Below are 21,342 nucleotides of genomic sequence, written 5' to 3'. Positions count from 1 at the left end.
CAGGATGGCAACTGGATATGTTTGACCTTAGTGAGTACCATTAAGAGGAGAAGTAGCCTAACGGTGAGAGCAGTGGGCCAAGAACCAGCAGAGCCTGCTTCAAATCCCACTGCTACTCCTTGTGGTCTTGGACACGCTATTTATGTATTTAAAAATTTAAATACCGCATAAATACTATGCGGTTTACAAAATTACATGCATACATATTATAAATACTAAAACATGTTTTGACAGAACAAACACAATAAAACATTAACAGTCGCATTATTAAAAACCTTTTTTCAAATTCATCCAACAAGATGAAAAGACAAATCCCATAAAAACATTTACAGGACGGTAAGGCTTCAGCAGCAAATAGCATTAGCACATGAAGGCATTAACAAATACTTTAAAACCTTGGTTTGCGAGCATAATTTATTCCAGAAGCATGCTTGTAATCCAAAGCACTCGTATATCAAAACGAATTTGCCCAAAGGAAATAATGGAAACTCAGACAATTTGTTCCACAACCCCAAAACTTTAATACAAAATACTATACGTACTCGTATTGCAAGACCTTGCTCATTTAGAACAGTCACTATTCTCCTGCAGCATCAGAGAGAGAAGAACCATCGGCTCAGTAGTGATGATGTGACAGCCTGTATACTGCATGTACTCGTACTGCAAGACTTTGCTTGTTTAGAATAGTCACTACACTCTTTCAGTGTCAGAGAGAAGAACCATCGGCTCAGTTGTGATGTGTGTATACTGTATGTACTTGTATTGCAAGACATTGCTTGTATATCAAGTTAAAATTGAATAAAATGTTTTGCTTGTCTTGCAAAACACTTGCAAACCAAGTTACTTGCAATCCAAGGTTTTACTGTAATTGTGTTTTCAACATTTTCTTAAAATTCAGTCTCCCATCTCAAAATCGCAGAATACCAGGCAGTGCATTCCAAAGCTTGGCACCTGCTACAGACAGCATTTTTGCCCCAATCTTAACATGAGAAACTAACATCTTACCCTCCAAATTCAACTTCATGCTATTTTAAGATCTCAAACATTTTCTGGGTTGATAGATTTTAAAAAACAACTCCTTTAGTGCCCTTGGGGAAATGTGATATAAGGTTTGCTGTATGACTGAGAGAACTTAAACTGTACTCTCTGCTACATAGGTAACCGGTGCAGTTGTTTCAACACTGGGGTTATATGAGTCATTCTTGAAACCCCAGTAATCAATCTTGCTGCAGAATTAACTAACATCTGCAGTGCCCTCATCTTCACTTTAGTAACTCCCAAATAAAGAGAATTGCAATAATCCACTCTATTTAACCTCCTATTTCCTCAAGTACGATTGAAAGGGGGGGACATGATTGAGACGTTTAAGTACGTCACAGGACGTGTCGAGGTGGAAGACGACATCTTCCTTCCCAAAGGACCCTCGGTCACAAGAGGGCACCCACTCAAACTCAGAGGAGGGAAATTCAATGGTGACACCAGGAAGTATTTCTTCACAGAAAGGATGGTAGATCAATGGAAAAAACTTCCAGTGCAGGTGATCGAGGCCACCAGTGTGCTCGACTTTAAGCATAAATGGGACATCCACGTGGGATCCCTACGAGGGTCGAGTTAAGGAACTAGGTCATTAGCAATCTGACTTAATAGGGTGGGTCAGTAGAGTGGGCAGACTTGATGGGCTATAGCCCTTTTCTGCCGTCATCTTTCTATGTTTCTAAGCCCTCCAGGGACAGGAAAATGCCCACTATAGCCGAATAAACTGACCTTGAGCTACAACCAAAAAAGGCATGAGGTAAATTCAAAATCCCTTCGTCCTTATTGTCAGTACAGGATGTTCATATAATTCTTATGTCGTACTTTTAAAAGCTTAAGGCTGATACACAGAATATGATTGCAACAAGCTGGAATAAAGATTTTAAGAAAGAATTATAGTGCCCTCTAGTGGTACATACATATATTAGCCTACAGAATGTAAACACATTTTTGGAAAGATGGCTAATTTTGAGGTGAAAAAAAAAAGGCTGCTGCCTCAGCACCCCTGAGGTTGTGCATTCAGACCTAGCACTGCTCCTTGTGATCTTGTACTGTTCAATAAAAACCCTCTTGCCATATAAAGTCAAGTTTGCAAGCCAATAGTTAAGAAGATTTTAACACTGGGGAGTCTCAGAACGCTACCCTGGTTCGTAAATCTCAGCATAGCAGCACTCCTCACCGATCTCACCCTGTGCATTTCTTAACTGCTGCAAATAATAGTTTTTATATTAAATAGTTAAAGAATATAAATACTTTAAATATTGAACACTATGGGGCTCATAATCGAAAGAGAAAAACGTCCAAAAACCGGCCTAAGTCAGCACTTGGACGAACATTTCTCAAAAACGTCCAAGTGCCGATACTAAAAACGGGTTTTGGATGTATTTCTAAATGACCTAGGCCTTCTAAATGCCACTGGACGATTTAGAGATTGGCAGGACATATAATTAGATGATTTTCGAAAGTAAAAAAATTTGGACGTATTTTTCGAAAGGCTGTTTTTTTTACTTTGGATGACTTGCGAGTTGGATGTAAACGGACTTAGACGTCCCTTTTGATTATGCCCCTCCACTTTTCTTATTTTCCTTGTTAATTCATTTGAACTTATTCTTCTTAATCTTTTCTTGCAGAATTCATTATTAGTTTCATCAATTCGTCAAAATTCATTTCTAACAGTTCATTTTTTAAACTTAGCTTAATTGTGTTGTTGCACTGCTCCCTACCAACGCGTTTCGATTCTTCTTCATAGAGTTCCTATGAGCGTCGGGAGCAGCGCGGGCCATTCAGCGCGGCTCTCTGTGCTAAAAACTGCTAGCGGAGTAGACCTTTAAGAAGGCTGTTCTAAAGGGCATCTGGTAGGAGCTTATTCTATGCAAGAACACAAGGTGACCACTTTCATTCAGAGAACACTTAACGTAACCCGTTGGATATGCAAATATGTACTTAGGTGAGGGCACTTACACTACATATAGAGCTGATGTGTAAAATGTGAGTCTTGCCTAGCCTCCACCTATGTGGATACCCTCTTCTCCAATATGTGCCCTATCATTAGGAATTAGTATTCACCTTCAGTTTTAAGTGACAATGCATGTGTTGGTATTCTAAATATTTATATGCAAATGTGGTAGGCAAATATTAGCGCTAACTTTATAGAATTATCTCCTAAATGATAAAAAATTAAAACATACTTTATAATATTGCAAACGATAATGCACAGAAAACCATTTTTTTCCAGTTACCCAATTCCACACATTTAACTCAATGTAATACATTACTCAGAGTTCCCCATGCAAAGGGATCAACCCTCTAGCCGCCTTTCATACATTTGATTCCCCAAACCCTGGGGTCTGCACCTTTTCAAAACAGAAATCTAATAGTTGCTGGCACTGTCATCTTGATGTAGGGACACTGGATCATCTGCTGTTCTATTGTCCTTTGATACTTAACTTTTGGAAGTCAATATGGGGACAGATTAATACCATACTGGAGGCATCAATTCCATTGACGTTTGCGGAACGTTATTGCATATTAAGCCCCACATGGACCACTATAAATGCCGGCTTTTCCTTATTATGACTGGGATAGCCATGCAAATGATTACTCGCAACTGGAAGAACTGGGATCACCTTAGTTTTCCTTTTTGGTGGGCGAGCTTATGTTTAACTTATAAATATGAGAAAATGAATGCTGACATGCTGGGGCATAATAAGATATTCAAATTAGTTTGGGGTCCATTGACGTCTTTTGTAGATTTGCTATAGTTGTTCTTTGTCTTTATTTTCCGTTGTTTTTCACCCACACATCCAGGGGAGGTGGGAGGGGGGTATATCTTTTGTTTTGGTATTATTCCTGATGGTAATGATGGATGGAGGAGGGAATTTTTATCTTTTGTATAGATACCGATTCATTATAAGTGCTTGGTTGATTATCATTATTTGTATATAAATTGTATTGCACTTTTTGTTGGCATTAAAAACTAAATAAAGTTCAAAACAGAAATGCCACGTTACTTTTTAATATTGTGCAAAATAATTCAGGATACAAAATCCCATTATGAATCAGGACAAACATATAAACTACTTCATCCTCTGTCTGTATCCACACATTCTGAGGTCAGCCTTCTCCCCCCCCCCCCCCGCCACTCCTCTCTTACTTCCCCATCTCCAGCAGCCAAATTCTTTTTCCGCCTCCCTTCCCCTCCCCCCCTCCGCTCCCAATAGTCACATTCTGTTTGAGCTAAACTGAAACTGCATGAGTGCAATACAGTGCTGGAGAAAGAAACAAATATATTTTCTCTTGCAGAATACACAGATATATATTTTCCAAAACTAAGAGACCATCAAAGCCTTCCTAAATAAAGATCTAGAAGGGATAACTTTAGCGGGGAAAAGCAGAAACAGCACCTGTAGCAGCAAAACATACCATATCCTGCTACCAGATAAGTCTAGACGAGAAATGTGACCTGACCAGGAACAATGCAAATCAGGGCTCCGGGGAATAGTTTTTGTAGGCCTTTGAACTTCCCAGAAGTAGCGTTTATGACCAACCCGTGGAACCGACCTCCAATTAAGTCAGAAAAAGTACTTGGTGACAAAAAAAAAAAGTTTGGTTATTTGTGAATGCATTTCTATAACGTACATTGCTTTCATATCCTGTTTTGTAACTAAACCATTCCACCCCCTGAACCGGGAATCAGTTTTCACTTTCAGTTTCATTTTCTTTCCTGAACGCGCTGGAGAAATAATAGGACTCTCTCTATCTATCCGTTTCTCAACTCACGGACAAAAGGTAAATTGCAAAATATACATGACGAATGGAAAGCGTTCAGGTTTTACCTGAAGAATTCGAAATTTTCTGGAACGATTGGGGACCTGCAGCTGAATTGACTAGAATAGAGGTTGGCAGATAAGTTGATCTGAGTGACTGGGATGTCGGGATGGGCGATCAGAGTTGGGAGGAAAAGGGAACAAACAGAGTGTGTGTGTGCCTTTTAACCCCCCCCCCCCCCCGATTCCTGTGGCAGATTTTTCAGATTTCTGTGGGAGTTTGTATGTTACAATCACAAAAGTAGTGTAAAATACCACTTATAAGGAACAATATACATCAGTATTGTTGAGCCCTTACAGTTTAGGACTTACTATACGGCCTCAGAGATGGAGCCTCACAGCAATGCAATCACAAGCTGAGATGATCCGCGTAGTTGTGATACTCCTGCTCCAATCATTGGCCACTAAATACTTTTTTAATGCTATTTTTTTGATAAATATAGTGTTTAACTTAGAGCTAGTATAAACCCTTCACCAATCAATACTGAAGATATAGTACTTTTTCAAAAAATCTTCATCAAATACTGTGTATATTATCCAGATTTGAAAAACTAGACCACAAAAACTTATCTTGTTGTTTACTAGTCTTCACTGTAGGAGTCTTTTTTTTTAAAAAAACCTCAGTTCATGTCCGTCTGCCAACGCGGCCAGCGTTTTGCGGGAATTACATACATCCGCTGCGTCAGGGCCACCGGGACATTAACAACACCCAAACTAAAAATAAATACAAAAATTAAGACATTCACATTCAGAAACCAAATAACACAAAAATTTTAAAAAAATTTAAATACTACACCACTCACATCAGTGCATTCGGTCACAGCTTTTCAAACAGTGCCACGATGGCAACTGTCAGCCTAGAGGCTTATGGGAGATTATATCAATCTGGCTCTGGCATGGGAAGGCAGATAGACCCTTAGTGCAGGGAGACTGTGTTAAGTTTCCCTGATATGGTTTTAAGTTTCCCTGATTGAATCATGACTAGCTAAAAGGTGTTAATGTCTGATTAAGAGGGTGCTTAGGTCCAAGTGCACAGATCAAGAAACAAAGAAGCCAGAGACTTAATCCCATCACCATGCTTGCAGATGTCACACTCTCCTTTGTCAATTAAATTGACCATTGTCTCAAACAGTTTGCAAGTTCTAAACAGAAAGATACTGGGAGATACAATATTTTCTCTATTCAGAATAAGATTCCAAGGTATAAAAGCCTGCTCTCTGCTCTATCAAGTTATCTCTCTCTTTTTCTATGGAGCTATCAGGAGAGGGGTCTTGGCCCTCTCTCTCTCTTTCTATCTAGCTATTTCTTGGCTTGGCACTCTGGCTCCCCCTCTCTCTGTCTATCCTTCCCTTTATCTATGGAACACGAAGCTTCCTAGAACTGCAAGCTTCTATGTCCCTCTTTGCCTCTGACCTCTGTAAGGCAGTGAGACTGCTTGCTCTCTGCTTAAGTGTAATGCTCTCTGCTTAATTGTAATGCTTATAAATATTACTTTTCTGTAAGACTATTTCTATAATATATTCTTTATATAATCACCCCTGGCTGTGCTTCTTATTTGATTCTATCCCTAATGAAACTTCTGTGAAGGAACTGAACCTGGGACCTGGCGTCTGTCAGTGCGCATTTCACTTAACCCCTACCACCTAATATTGTGGGGGCCACTTTCAAACTGACATTTTGGGGGCTTTGTCTGGGAATTGAACCCAGGACCTCTTGCAGACAGCAACAACATCTCATTTATAACCTGTTCAACGTAATAGCGTAATGACGTAAAGACGTAACCGAAACGTGACTACTGCACGTTTCACACTTCAAAGAATGGCCACTAGTAAAAGTGTTGCCATTCAAAGGACCTATTAAGACCCTTAGGCCACAGAGTATCTAACCTATTAATCCAGCGCTGTTCTCGTTGTGCAAGGAGTTTGTATGTTGTCATATTTTTTCAAAAATCCCTGGCAAATCTGTATATATTTGTACATTACTACTATTTATTTTTTTTTAAGTCTTTTTTTTTTTTTTTGGGGGGGGGAGGGGCATTTCTTCTTATTTGCCCAGCTACTTTTATTCGAGCCACAGATTTGAAAGGATCGTAGGGGAGGATAATGGAAAACGTGTTCAGGCAGGAGGGCCAGATTTAGAAGATGGAAGGGAGCACAGCTAAATGAGGAAGGATAGATGATAAGAGAGAGCCAAGGAAGTGGGATTTAGGAAGCAAAGAGAAGTTCCTGGATCAGGGAGAGCAATCTGTGATCAGAAGGGCGGAATGAGCCCTTTACACTCCATAGCCCCTTCGATCTTTCTCAGTCTCCTCAAACACCTCTTCCACTATTCTCCCCAGAATTCCCCCAATCCCCTCATTCTCTAACTTCAGCTTTGATTCCCAAACACCAAGGGCTAGATTCACTAAGCAAACCGATCGTGTACCGCTCGGTACCTTCCTCCAGACCCCCATTCGATCTGCGCATGCAAATGAGTAACAAGACATGTAAATTTCTTAACGCGTCGATTCATGAAACCATTTTGTCCAAACCGACTGGCCTTTCCTGTCCAAAAAGTTAGGACTTCGTTCACCAGGCGCTACAAAGCCAAGAAGAAACCGATAACATGGAAGACATGTGGTTGACTTTGAAAGTAACCATACAAGAAGCAACAAACCGCTATGTAAAATCAGTAAGTAAACGGCAAAGGAACAATAAGCCACAGTGGTTTACTGCGGAGATCTCAGACCTGATCAAGGAGAAGAAAAAAGCATTCATCTCTTACAAACAATCAGGGAAGCAGGACTCTAGAGCAGACTACCTGGCCAAATCAAAAGCCGTCAAAACAGCAGTCAGGGAGGCTAAATTCCTCATGGAGGAGTCTCTAGCAAAGAACATCCAGAAGGGAGATAAATCCTTCTTCAGGTATATCGGTGATAGAAGAAAAAACTCAGGCGGGATTGTACATCTTAGGAAACCAGACGGAGACTATGTGGAAAAGGATTCGGAAAAAGCCCAACTATTAAATGAATACTTCTGCTCAGTCTTCACCCGAGAAGCGCCAGGGCTCGGCCCTCAGCTACAGACAAGGGTTGGCTCAGTTGACCCGTTTAGTAACTTTGAGTTTACACCCAGCAGTGTCTACAGTGAGTTGTCAAAGCTCAAGGTTAACAAAGCAATGGGGCTGGACAACTTGCACCCCAGGGTGCTTAGGGAGCTGAGTGATGTCTTGGCGGAGCCACTGTCCGCGCTCTTCAACCTCTCCCTTAGTACAGGCAGCGTCCCGTTGGACTGGAGGACGGCTAACGTCATTCCACTCCACAAGAAAGGCTCAAAGATGGAGACAGCAAATTACAGACCAGTGAGTCTAACATCGATAGTGAGCAAACTAATGGAAACTCTAATCAAACACCAATTAGATAAGATCCTGGATGAGGAGAATCTACGGGATCCCCGACAACATGGATTTACTAAGGGGAGATCCTGCCAATCCAACCTGATCAGCTTCTTTGTCTGGGTGACGGGGAAGCTGGATATTGGGGAGTCCCTGGACATCGTGTACCTGGACTTTAGCAAAGCATTCGATAGCGTACCACACCGCAGGTTACTGAGCAAGATGAGTTCTATAGGATTAGGTAACACATTGACGAAATGGGTTGGGAGCTGGCTTGGAGGTAGGCTCCAAAGGGTGGTGGTGAACGGCACCCCCTCCGAAATGACGGAGGTGATTAGTGGAGTACCACAGGGCTCAGTCTTGGGCCCAATCCTATTCAACATCTTTATAAGAGACTTGGCAGAAGGGCTTCGAGGTAAAATAACATTATTCGCCGATGACGCCAAACTGAGTAATGTAGTGGGCAAATGCACAACAGACGAAGATTCAGTGCCCGACAACATGATGCACGACCTACTCCTACTGGAGCGATGGTCTAGGACATGGCAACTCAACTTCAATGCCAAAAAATACAAAGTTATGCACCTGGGCAGCCAGAATCCATGCAAGTCTTATACCCTCAATGGCGAGATCCTAGCAAAAACGGTAGCAGAACGAGACTTGGGGGTAATCGTCAGTGAGGACATGAAGTCTGCCAATCAAGTGGAGCAGGCTTCGTCCAAGGCAAGACAAATCATGGGCTGCATACGAAGGGGTTTCGTCAGTCGTAAGGCGGAAGTCATTATGCCATTGTATAGATCCATGGTGAGGCCCCACCTGGAATACTGTGTGCAATTCTGGAGGCCGCATTATCGCAAGGATGTGCTGAGACTGGAGTCGGTGCAAAGAATGGCCACCCGGATGGTCTCGGGACTCAAGGATCTACCATACGAAAAACGGCTTGACAAATTACAGCTATACTCGCTCGAGGAGCGCAGAGAGAGGGGGGACATGATCGAGACGTTCAAGTATCTTACGGGCTGCATCGAGGCGGAGGAAGATATCTTCTTTTTCAAGGGTCCCACGACAACAAGAGGGCATCCGTTGAAAATCAGGGGCGGGAAACTACGAGGTGACACCAGGAAATTCTTTTTCACTGAAAGAGTGGTTGATCGCTGGAATAGTCTTCCACTACAGGTGATTGAGGCCAGCAGCGTGCCTGATTTTAAGGCAAAATGGGATCGGCACATGGGATCTATTCACAGGGCAAAGGTAGGGGAGGGACATTAAGGTGGGCAGACTAGATGGGCCGTGGGCCCTTATCTGCCGTCTATTTCTATGTTTCTATGTTTCTATGGACTGCTGAGGACCAGTCGTTTACATCCTCGCCGGCTATTTCTGCTTAGCAACTGACGTGTGTGCATGTTAAGAACCCCATTAAAAATATATATCTTCCCCTCCAAAAATCCAAAATATATCTAAACTTTCATGTACATAAGAGTTAGAAATATATATATATTTTTTGCGGGAATGCGCATAGCGAGCGCGGGAGTGAATCTCGGTAAAGCGCATGACGAGAAAATCGCGGCTTAACCCCGTGCTCTCCTTGCACATTATACATTTCAAATATCAATGCCAAATAAAAAAAAAATCCAAAATCAAATATAACTTTTAAGGGCCAGCTATCCCTCCCCCAGCTAGATCGAACTAGCGCATATGTTATAAGCTTCAAAACCAACAAGGATACAGTTCGCACACGTGTCAATCGATGTTTCAGCGCTAATAGCGGCTGGATCATTTGCATGGACAAGCTTTACTGAATCGATCGGCTACAATGAGTCGGAAACAGATAGGACACGAATAGGATAGATTTTGGGACTAGTGAATCCTGCCCCAAGTCCCCAAGGATGCCATTCAGTTTTCTTACTCTCTCCTACTCTTACCTGTATCGTCCTCTGATCTGCTTACATGCTGTAGCACCCCTGATATCATTACTCACTTTCACAATTCCGGGAGAGATTTCTTTGCCTGGCCGAGTGCAGGCGGGGGGATTAGCTGAGCCAGGGCATCCAGGAGGCTCCTTGCCGCTGTAGCTTGTGGATCCCCTGCTGCTGCATTCCGATGAGGATGGCTGCTGGAGGAAGATTCTCGGGCCTCACTTCTCTTCATGAAGTCTCTCAGTGCCCTCTTCCTTAGCTTGCGTGCACATGGAGACATGTGCGCACAATGCAAGCAACACGGAAACCTCGTGCGCCGGATCCAATCATTGGGCGCACAATTCATGAGGATCCAGTGCATTCATCCTTCTCCTGCAGCCCAGTCATTTCTTTAGATGATTCAGGCATCTTCAAGGTGATGAATAGAAAAGTTGTAATGGAGAGCTGTAGAAAATCCGACCAATGGGAATGGGCGGAAACTAAAGACTGGGGATTAGGGGGAAGCAGGGGGAAATGGGTAGGGCTCGGGCATGCCCAGTGGGGCCCGGGCACTGCACGTGCTCAGAGGAAAAAAAAAATCTCTCTGAGCTATTAGAGAGCTTATCCGCAAATTGGGAGCTGTTGGGACAACACCCATATGTGGCTGACTCATCCTGCTTGTCCTAGGAGAAAGTATATTTTAACACTTAAGTAAAAGTACAGTATTAAAAATGTATTTAAGTGAAAGTAAAAATAACTATTGCCTAATATACACTCTCTTTTACAAAGCCGCGCGGCAAAGGCCCTGAAATCCTTTAAATTTAAACCACAGCAGCAGCCGCTGGTGCGGCTTTGTAAAAAGGGGAGATAATGATTTTTGAGTAAAAAGTAAAAGTACTGCAACTATAATGAATGCAGCTAGTGTTAACATTTTTTCTCAACAACTTTATTGCTCTACAATTCAATCCACTTTGCTTTTAGTAAAACAACATTTTGGAAAACGACTGTCACTCATGTGAGTTATTAATTCAGAACAAGCAAAGAAAGGAAGAGTTCTTGCCGTTGTCAACCAAAACAAAAAAGGCAAGCGAGATGTCGAAAACTTCAACCAACGGGACTGTTTATTATAAAAAGTCTCAATATCAAAATCACAGAACTGAAGAGTGAGGTCCCAACTAGGATCCCAGTTCCGGCATCCTTAGATGCCTTCTTCAGGGGATAGACCAATGACTACGACGCGCTGGTTTCTTTGGTGTCAGGTCAAAAGCGCGCCGAGACAAAGGCGCACGCAGACAATTGAGCGCAGCGTGGAGGTGCGCGCCACACAAAATTACTGTTTTTACGGCTTCGACAGGGGGGGCGTGGGGGGAACCCCCCCACTTTACTTCATAGAGATTGCGCCGCGTTGTGGGGGCGTTGTGGGGGGTGTGGGGGGTTGTAACCCCCCCCCATTTTACTCAAATCTTCACTTTTTCCCTGTTTTTAGGGAAAAAGTTAAGTTTACAGTAAAATGTGGAGGGTTACAACCCCCCAAACCTCCCACAACGCCGGCGCGATCTCTATTAAGTAAACTGGGGGGGCTTCCCAACAAAACCCCCCGTCGGAGACCCTAAAAACTGTAATTTTCTTCGGCGCGCGCCTCCGTCTTGCGCTCAGTTGTCGGCGCGCGCCTTTGTCTTTCGCCGAGTTGTCTATGAACCGGTTTCTTTTGAATATGCCAGTACGCACCGGCAAAACTATTTGACTTACACTAAGGGGTCCTTTTATTAAGCTGCGGTAGGGGTTTAACGCGCGTAATACCGTGCGTTAAACCGCCTGCCGCACTAGCCGCTAACACCTGCATTGAGCAGGCATTATTTTTTTAGCCGGCCACGGCGGTTAGCGCGTGATGAAATGTCCGACGCGCTAACCCCCCACTAGCGCGGCTTGATAAAAGGACCCCTAAGGTTTTTCAACCAGCGTGTTGTAGTCATTAGTTTATCCCCTGAAGAAGGCATGTAAGGATGCCGAAACGGGGATCCTAGTTGGGACCTCACTCTTCAGTTCTGTGATTTTGATATTGAGACTTTTTATAATAAACAGTCTCGTTGGTTGAAGTTTTTGACATCTCGCTTGCCTTTTTTGTTCTGTTTGACAGTTATTAATTCAGCACAGCTAAAAAGGTGATCAAACAATCAGCTGACGTACGCCTCTCCTGTCTGGTCCTCTTCCCTGCTAGCACCACCCCATGTTTCTAACTAATTTTAAAGCTATGTTATAGATTGGATGTTCCTTTTTTTGACATATTGCCTTGGTTAAATGTTTAAAATGTTTAAACTTAAAAAAATGTGTCATTGAAAGCGAATCGAATCAAAATATTTTTCTCTGAATCGGGCAGCACTACTGTTGATAAGTAGTGGAGGAGGAGCCTAATGATTATAGCAGTGAATTCATTTGAAATGCCACTGGCATTACTTCTGATTTGGGGAGTCAAGTAATTGCCTTGGGTACAAACTAAGGGGCTCTGTTACTAAGTTTAGTGCACTAATGGATATTCCAGTGCAATAGGGATGGCCTAAAAGTTTCTGTTCTAATCTCTTGTACAATTTTATTAATATTTTGTTAAAACCGAGTCGAGCCCTCCGGTTGAGATGAATCGGTATATAAAATCAAAGATTAGACCATAGGATACTTGATTCATTCTTGCGAGCATACTGCAGAAAAATGTCAATCACAGCTTTTGAATGCCTCCTCCCTCTCCCCAGTCTTTGCTGCCCCCTTCAGTTTCTCTTTGTGCAGGCGAGCATGAAAGGTGTCTTCTGATCTGCTTGGTCTATTTCTTTTTTGTTTTATGTTTTGTGGGTTTTTACTCTGTATTTGTATTGTTCTTTTTTTCTTGAAGTCAGAGTTCCCCTTTGGTTAACTTCGCTGCTTCTGTGGAGTAGAGCAGATTTTAAATCTGCAACTGGCAGGTGTATCCTTCGGGGACCTGTTTCAGCCAGCCTGCTGAAGATTCATGAAGCTCTGGGTCTGTTCCCCTGGTGTTTGCTCTCCCCTATGACTTGGTTAGGGGCTGGATTGCAATCACTTATTTTTGGATCGGTCAGCCCAGTCTGTGTCCCTCATTTTTTTTTAGTGAATCACTTCCTGCCTACATGTGAATGCTGTTTCCCCTCTTTTGCATGCGCAGATCGGAGGATGATCGGAACAGAGGTTAGAGAATTGGGTCGGAGGGAAATCGGGTCGTAAAGGGATCGCTAAGTGGTCGGAACTTAATCGGTGGGCTTGGTGAATCTAGCCCTAAATCCAGTATGACCCCATCCCGTGTGGGTTCCATTACCAACTGCTGGAACAGTTCTCCTTGTAGAGAATCCAAAATCTCCCTACTTAGGGCTCTTTTTACTAAGCTGCGTTAGCGTTTTTAGCGCACGCTAGACCCGCGCTACGTGGCTAGAACTTACACGTGCGGCAATTTAGCGCGCGCTATTCTGCGTGTTAATGCCCTAACACGGCTTAGTAAAAGGAGCCCTTAGTGTGCCGGAGCTAAAAACGTTTGAGAGACACTGCCTTAGAGGAACGAACCATAGTAACATGGTACAGGTCTACCAATATTCATTGCCTACTCATGAGCTGTCCATTGGGAGGAACATAGACTTTAGCAGATTTTCTAAGAACACTTTTACATATATGAAGAAACAAATAAAATGAAGATGTATTTAAAATGTTGTCACCTGTTTTTAGGTTAACAAATGGCTGAAGTCAGACCCAGGCTATCTAAGAAGGAAGAAAAACAACTCCAACAGCTACTGGAAAATGAGCGCTTCAGTCTCCTTTATAAGGGAAGTGTCCATGGTTACACTGTCGTTGCATTTCATGCCAAGTGTGATTTTCAGGGGCCTAGTTTAGTGGTGGCATATAACAACTCTGGTTTTGTTTTTGGAGGCTATTCAAGTCAAGGTTTCAGTTCAAGTAATCAGTATATAAAAGATGAGAAGGCTTTTCTCTTCAGCTTGAACAAAGGGGAAACCCAAGACAAACCTGTGAAAATCCCTGTTAAAAATGCTAACCAAGCTGTTACTGATATGAAAGACAAAGGCCCTAATTTTGGAGCAGGCTCGCTCTGTTTTCTGATTACGGGAGCAGATGCAACAACAACTCCAAACGACAATTATTGTGAATTCAATTTAGCAGAGTTCCATGGAAATGACACAGCGCTTGTTGAATGCGAAGTGTATCGGGTTGAAGGTAGGTAGATAAAAAGAGAGCCAGGCTTGAGGGAGCTTCATTTATTCTCCTTAATAATTTTTTTCTTGTTTCTGTAGGCATTAGAGATATTCTAGAATCTCCTTGGAGGAAACTTACATGGACGCCTGAGTAAGTAGTTTTTTTGTTTGTTAAATACTATATGTAATGTAATGTAATTTATTTCTTATATACCGCTACATCCGTTAAGTTCTAAGCGGTTTACAGAAAATATACATTAAAATTATAAGTAAGAAAGGTACTTAGAAATTCCCTTACTGTCCCGAAGGCTCACAATCTAACTAAAGTACCTAGAGAGTAATAAAGAAGTGAAAAGTAGAGATAGAGGAAAAATAAGAAAATAAACATTCTAACAAGACTGTATTGAATTAAGTACTTTGGAAGGTAGAAGAGAGGAGAGAAAGGAATAGATGCAGAAGGAGGAACCGTTGAACAAAAGAATTCTGGAGAAATTTAAATGATAGAAATAGAACAAAACAAAAACAAATGGCAAAACAATGAATAAGATTAAAAATAATTCATAAACTGGAAAAAAAGAAAAATAAAACATTGTCTTCAATCCATGGTTTCAGCTTCGGTGATGAAGTGGAGCAAGTAAGTTTTGGAGGAACGATGACGTTCCCAGAGAAAAGACTTCTTCAGGGAAGAGGATTGGTTGATAGTCCCAGGATGCCCACATCTCCTCATCTGTGATGGTCTCCTTCTTGCAGTCCTCCCCACGACACACTGCCCGTGCTCCAGCCGCTACCCTGAACGGCTGCTCCAAGGAGACTGCCCTAGATGAGGCATGTGGTGACTGTTAGAGTTCCTCTTCTGCGGAAAAGCTGCCCGGTGCTGATTTTCGTGTGTGTTGGTGCCGCAGGAGCTGGGGCTGACAGGGAACCCCCTGCTTTGCTGTTGCTGCGTTCCCCACAGCGCACGGACTGTGCGACACCGGCAAGAAACTTTGGAGACGCTGGGATTTCGGGGTAGAAGTCCTCAGACTCTGGGCCGGGCAAGCGCCAAACAGGCCGCTGCCACCGGAGCCAGGTGCGCAGGAGACAAGCGGGGGCGGCGAAGAGGACCGCAACAACCATGGGGCGCCGAAGCTGGACACCAGGGGCGAGTCCCCCACTCCAGCACGATCCATCAAGCACATCCAGACAATGGATCTCGTGGGAAGCTCCCTTCAGCTCCTCTAACTGCAGGCCATCGACCGCAGTGTGGCATCTGCGCTGCTCTCGCCTTAGGAGCCTGGCTCGATCGCTGCCTCCGGCCGCCCGCCTGAAACCTGCCACCTCCCTTTCCACTCCCAAACAGGGGCAAACTGTAACACGCAGCCGTCGGCACACAGGAGCAAAGGATTCTGACCAGGTCCTCCACAACCCCAACCAGAACAAGGCCCCAGTCCGGTCTCCCATCACAAAGTCCCATCACAAAGTCCATCACAAAGTCCATCAAATCACAAGTGTAGGGCTCCTCAACTGCCGAGCTGGACCCAACGGTCAAATCACAAAAACAGTAAGTAATTTGAAAAATAAATATATAACAAAAGAAAAGAAACTCAGAAAAAGAAACTAAGATCAAAGATAAAAGCAAAAATTAGAAATCAACAATAAAAATTATAAAAGACAAAAGAAAATAAAAAAATAAAAAAGTAGTTGGAAGGAGATGGAACAGTAGATGACTTAACTGTCCGCCATCTTGTTAGAACTACTCAAATGATTAGGACCATCTAGAAGGACCTGCTTTCCCCACTCCACACTCTCCTGTTTGACAAACTAACAGCCTCTTTTATAAAGCCGCGCTAGCGACCCCAAAGCCCATAGAGATTTAAAGGGCTTCAGGGCTGTTGCCGTGTGGCTTTGTAAAAGAGGCCATGAGAGTCCTTATAGATGGGGCTGGGGGGGCTGCCTGTCAGAGCCAATGCTAGGGTTACTAAATTTCTGAAGATAATAAAGAGGACAAATGCCCCCCCAAACTGAGACACACAGCTTCATCTCCTCTCCTTCCCTCTCCCCTGTAGGTTGGGTACCTCTCTGCTGGCAGTGGGGGAGGGGGGGTGTCCCTCGAAGATGCCACATCAATTGTGGTCCTGCTTATGGGTACCAGTGGTCCTTCTGTTCCTTCTTCTTCCTCACCCCTTCTGCAATTTCTTCTTATTGTCCTACTATTCTCTCTCACTTCTCCATTTTACTCTATTTCTGCCTTACTATGTTTATGTTTATTAAAAACTTTGTATACCACATAACAGCCTAAAAGGATCCGAGCAGTTTACAATGTATAGTTCACATTCATCAAGAAAAGAACTCCATTAAAAAATAGAAAAGGAAAGATTAAGAATAAAAGTAAAAAAATTTTTTTAGCATAAAATGTTATAACAAGCAACATCTCAATAATAACAATTCTAATGGTAAAACTATAAAACAATCCAGTCTCAATGAACCATAATTAATACATATAGCTAAAAATTTTCCATTACAAAATTAATCATAACATAAACACAGACCACAGTCTCAAACTCTATTCTAAGTTGAGAAAGCCAATTAAAAACATGTACATAAGAAATGGCTTCGCCGGATCAGACCTTAGGTCCATCTAGTCCGGCGACCCGCACTCGCGGAGGCCAAGCCAGGTGTCTTTTAAAATTTATATAGGATTCTTCTTTTCTCAAGTCTATGGACAGGTTATTCCATAACTGCAGAACTAAATAAAAGAATGCACAACTTCTCTAGTTGACGCAAGATGTGCCTTCGAGATGTGAGAAACGACTACCCTATTATCATTCAGAGATCGTAATAGATGCCTTGGGGCGTAGAATAGCACCAGGTTACTGTAGCTGAAATAATGCTCTATGTGCCAACATCAGGATCTTAAATTTGATCCTAAATTCCATTGGTAACCAATAGAATTTTAAATACAAAGGTGTCATGTGTTCACGAATATATGCTCCTATGTTCTTTTTTAGTGTGTTCCAAGTCTCAGTCTCATCTTACTCAAGCTTGCTTTTTAAAATTTTTAAGCCTGGCCTCTTTTTTTCTCCTCTTTTGTTCAGCTGCTGTCTCCCCGCTGTGTCTCTGTGATGATGCACAGTAGGCATTTGTTTCTCAAGCTGCTGCCACCGGAGCCTCGCCTTGTCCCATTCTGCCCCCAGACCAGCTCCGGCCCACTCCACCCATTTCACTCCCAGCCTGGCCCCGTTCCACCCCCAGTCCTGTCCCCAGACATGTCTGAGATTTCCCAGACATCTGGTAACCCTAACCAATGCCATCATTGACCATTGCTGGCACTGACTTACCACATGCAGTTGCTCTCCACACTGGCACTGTCTAATTAAATCCAATCCCACCAGCCGCCTTTGCTCCAGCTCCTATTAGTAGGAGAAAGCTGCAGCAGTAGAACTTATTGTGTTATTGCCTGCCACGGCCTTCATCAGCTCAATAAAGTTTGACCTCACCTTCCTGTACACTCCGGACTAGATTAAATAAATGTCACCCAAATTTGGGTGCTGAAAAAATGTTGCATGCTATTCTACATTCGACACTCCAAGTTGGGTGACGTAAAATAGCATGAAGTGCCAGGATCTGTGCCCAGCTATTGGGCACAATAATTTCTACCAGTTAAAACGTGGTGTAAATACTTGTGCATCAATTAGGTGCCGATCCTGCAGATTCTGTAATACCGCAGGTTCATAGACAAAATCGCATGAGACAATGGCGCGCCGACAACTGAGCCTAGACAACTGAGCGCGCTGAAGAAAAGCACTATTTTAAAGGGTTCCGATGGGGGGGTGTTGGTGGGGAACCCCCCTATTTTACTTTACAGACATCGCGCTGGCATTGTGGGGGGTTTGGGGGGTTGTAACCTCCCTCATTATACTTGAAACCGAACTTTTTGCCTGTTTTTTAGGGAAAAAGTTCAGTTTTAAGTATAATGTGGGGGGTTACAACCCCCCAAACCCCTCACAACGCCAGCGCAATGTCTGTTAAGTAAAGTGGGGGGGGTTCCCCCCCACACCCCCCGTCGGAGCCCTTTAAAATAGTGCTTTTCTTCGGCACGCCTTCAACCTTGCGCTCAGTTGTCGGCGCGCCGTTGTCTCGCGCGATTTAGTCCCGTCACCAATACCGCATGCATCTTTAGCGAGCGTCCCTGACCCATCCATGCCCCTCCTGTGACCATGTCCCCTTTTCAGTTGCGGCTAAAAAACATACACGTGCATCTTTATAGAACAGTGCGTGGTAAGATGCATAGATCTTCTGATCATTAGAGGAAAATGTTCAAAACATACTTATTCAAATTTGGGGGGAAATAATGTAGACGTAATATTATGTATCCATTGTTATTTTGAAATTCTCTGTGAATGCACAGTTCTCTTTATGTTAACCGCATAGAGCTGCGAGGTGTTTGCGGTAAACAAATGGAGTGTTCTGTAAATTCATATTGTTGCCAGTGACCACCAATATTTTTAGTGCCCAGTGATTGGCCCTAATGGACTTGTTACTCAGTTAAATTTGAATACCATTTATTCTGAGTTTTTCACTGACCGCTTGTGCATATTTATTATTAGTTTGCTATGCACAACTATTATTATGATATTTTTTAAGGTGATTTTTTCACTAATATTCTGCTTAAACTCGACAGTGATCTTAACCATCCGAGATAATAAACACCTTTTACTATACAGTTTTTCTGGAACCTCAGGCCACCACTCAGAGCTCAAACTCGTTCATTGCTCTAAGCTTTATGTGGAAGCTCCTCATTGGATCCTTTTATATTTTTTTAAAGCCTCTTTTTGCTTTTGTGATTAGTTTTTTGTTTTTTCTTAAACAATTTTATAATCAGACTCAAAGCTTAAGTGGATAAGTGGTCACAAGTCTTGGCGGTAAATTTGAAAGGGGTTAAACCTTGATAAAGCTGTTTAGCGAAACATGTTGGTATGAAGTCCCCCGTAGCCAAAGACCACAAGATCGAGCTAAGTATTGCTTAATGTCTTAAGCTTTGAGTCTGATTATAAAATTGTTTAACAAAAAACTAATCACAAAAGCAAAAAGAGGCTTTAAAAAAATATAAAAGGATCCAATGAGGAGCTTCCACATAAAGCTTAGAGCAATGAACGAGTTTGAGCTCTGAGTGGTGGCCTGAGGTTCCAGAAAAACTGTATAGTAAAAGGTGTTTATTATCTCGGATGGTTAAGATCACTGTCGAGTTTAAGCAGAATATTTATTATTAGTGGCAATCGAGACCAAATGATGTACGGAGCAGAGCTTATTTAGGTTTAAAACCTGGTGCTGGTCACCTATGAGTTTCTGCCCGGGGCCAAAAAAGTCACTCGATATACACCTAGGCCCGTACTGAGGTGTCTCACATTTATTTATTTATTCATTTATTTATTACTCTCATCTTTCTATACACTTCTTGAGAATCTAATATTGGGCACTGTCAATGCCTTTTTGCTTTGTTATATGACATTTTGACAGTTTTTGTCAGAGTTTTTTGCTTGCCTGTTTAGCCAAGCAAAGACATAAAGCTGCATCTGGGTGTGGAATTCCATTCAGTTTTCTTTTCAATATAAGAACATCTTAGAACCTTAGGGGGGGGGAAAAAAAAGGCAAAAGAAAGTTAAACCTGTCCCTGCCCCTCCCCTCACAAGCATATTAAAAAGAAAAATGAATAAAGTTTGAGAATCCAGATTAGATAGACTGGCTCAATGAAATAAAAAGTAGCTCTACCAATCGCTTTATTAAAGATAAGTGTTTAAGCCTGTTACATTAACGGGTGCTAGAGTAGATGTATCTGTCTGTCTTTCTTTCTTTCTCTCTCTCCTTTTCCGCTGTCTTTCTTTCTTTCTGTCTCTCTCTCCTTGGCTGCTTTCTACACTCAGGCCCAACAATTGTCCCTTTCTATTCCCTCCCTCCTTCCTTTTTATGTCCTTAGTGCCCCCAGTGCCCCCAGTGCCTCCTTCCCATGTCCTTAATGCCCCAGTGCCTCCTTCCTATGTCCTTAGTGCCCCTTCCCATGTCCTTAGTGCCCCAGTGCCTTCCCATGTCCTTAGTGCCCCAGTGCCCCTATGTCCTTAGTGCCCCTTTTCATGTCCTTAGTGCCCTAGTGCGTCCTTCCTATGTCCTTAGTGCCCCTTCCCATATCCTTATTGTCCCTAGTGCCCCTTCTCAAGTCCTTAGTGCCCTCAGTGCTCCTTCCTATGTCCCCCCTCACTGCCTTCCAGCCTTTGTCCCACCCCTTCCCCTGATCCTAGCCAGCCTACCTCCCTATCTGCACCGCTAAAGCCAGCCTGCCTGCCTTCCTCCAGCGCCAAAGCCTGCCCCCCCCATACCGGCCCCCACTGCTGCTACCTATAGTCTGGCCTATCGCTGCTTCATACCCCCCCGGTCCGCCACCGCTGCTGCACGCTGCAAATAAAGCAAAGGGAAAAGGGGCCGCTGCACACAAACCGCCGCAGGCTCCAGCTGAACGCGTCAAACACTGCCACAGAGCTACAGATCACGGAGGCAGGGATCACGAAGTTGTAAGTGCGCATGCGCACTTAGGGTTTTATTATGATAGATGACAGAAAAACATCAAGCAAATTGCATTTTCAAAGCATTTGGGGGGAACTGAGAACTCGCCTCATCCTTTGATACAGACCTGTTGAAGGAGATGCATTCTTGTATAGGGAAATAGCTGCTTTTCCTGACTTCTAATCTAGTCTACAAAATCCTGAGTGGAGTAGAACGGGTACAAGTGGATCGATTTTTCACTCCGTCAAAAATTACAAAGACTAGGGGACATTCGATGAAGTTACAGGGAAATACTTTTAAAACCAATAGGAGGAAATTTTTTTCACTCAGAGAATAGTTAAGCTCTGGAATGCATTGCCAGAGGATATGGTAAGAGCGGATAGCGTAGCTGATTTTAAGAAAGGTTTGGACAAGTTCCTGGAGGAAAAGTCCATAGAAAGAAATGGGGGAAGCCGCTGCTTGCTCTGGATTGGTAGCGTG

General features: G+C 43.1%; 1 protein-coding gene and 1 long non-coding RNA gene across 3 annotated transcripts in view; one reads left to right on the top strand and one right to left on the bottom strand.

The window, feature by feature from the left end:
- The window catches only part of LOC117346399, a 49,083-nt gene extending 44,432 nt beyond the window's left edge, over window positions 1–4,651 (bottom strand). Inside the window, exon 1 of the long non-coding RNA XR_004536577.1 lies at window positions 4,456–4,651. This is a non-coding gene — a long non-coding RNA (uncharacterized LOC117346399). The remainder of the gene's footprint in view (window positions 1–4,455) is intronic.
- Window positions 4,606–21,342, top strand: part of IFI44L (interferon induced protein 44 like) — a 34,340-nt gene continuing 17,603 nt past the window's right edge. The window contains exons 1-3 of one of the 2 annotated variants that reach the window (XM_033915887.1): window positions 4,606–4,821; window positions 13,847–14,350; window positions 14,428–14,479. In XM_033915887.1, the coding sequence (XP_033771778.1) occupies window positions 13,855–14,350; window positions 14,428–14,479 (548 nt within the window). In that variant the 5' untranslated portion in view covers window positions 4,606–4,821; window positions 13,847–13,854. Of the gene's footprint in view, window positions 4,822–13,299; window positions 13,319–13,846; window positions 14,351–14,427; window positions 14,480–21,342 lie in introns of those variants that run through there. The other variant, XM_033915888.1, reaches the window with a different exon arrangement.

The sequence above is a fragment of the Geotrypetes seraphini genome, chromosome 12 (genome assembly GCF_902459505.1).
Source record: "Geotrypetes seraphini chromosome 12, aGeoSer1.1, whole genome shotgun sequence".
Classification (NCBI taxonomy): domain Eukaryota; kingdom Metazoa; phylum Chordata; class Amphibia; order Gymnophiona; family Dermophiidae; genus Geotrypetes; species Geotrypetes seraphini.
The sequence above is the reverse complement of the archived record's forward strand: the minus strand, read 5'-3'. Positions and strand labels throughout refer to the sequence as shown.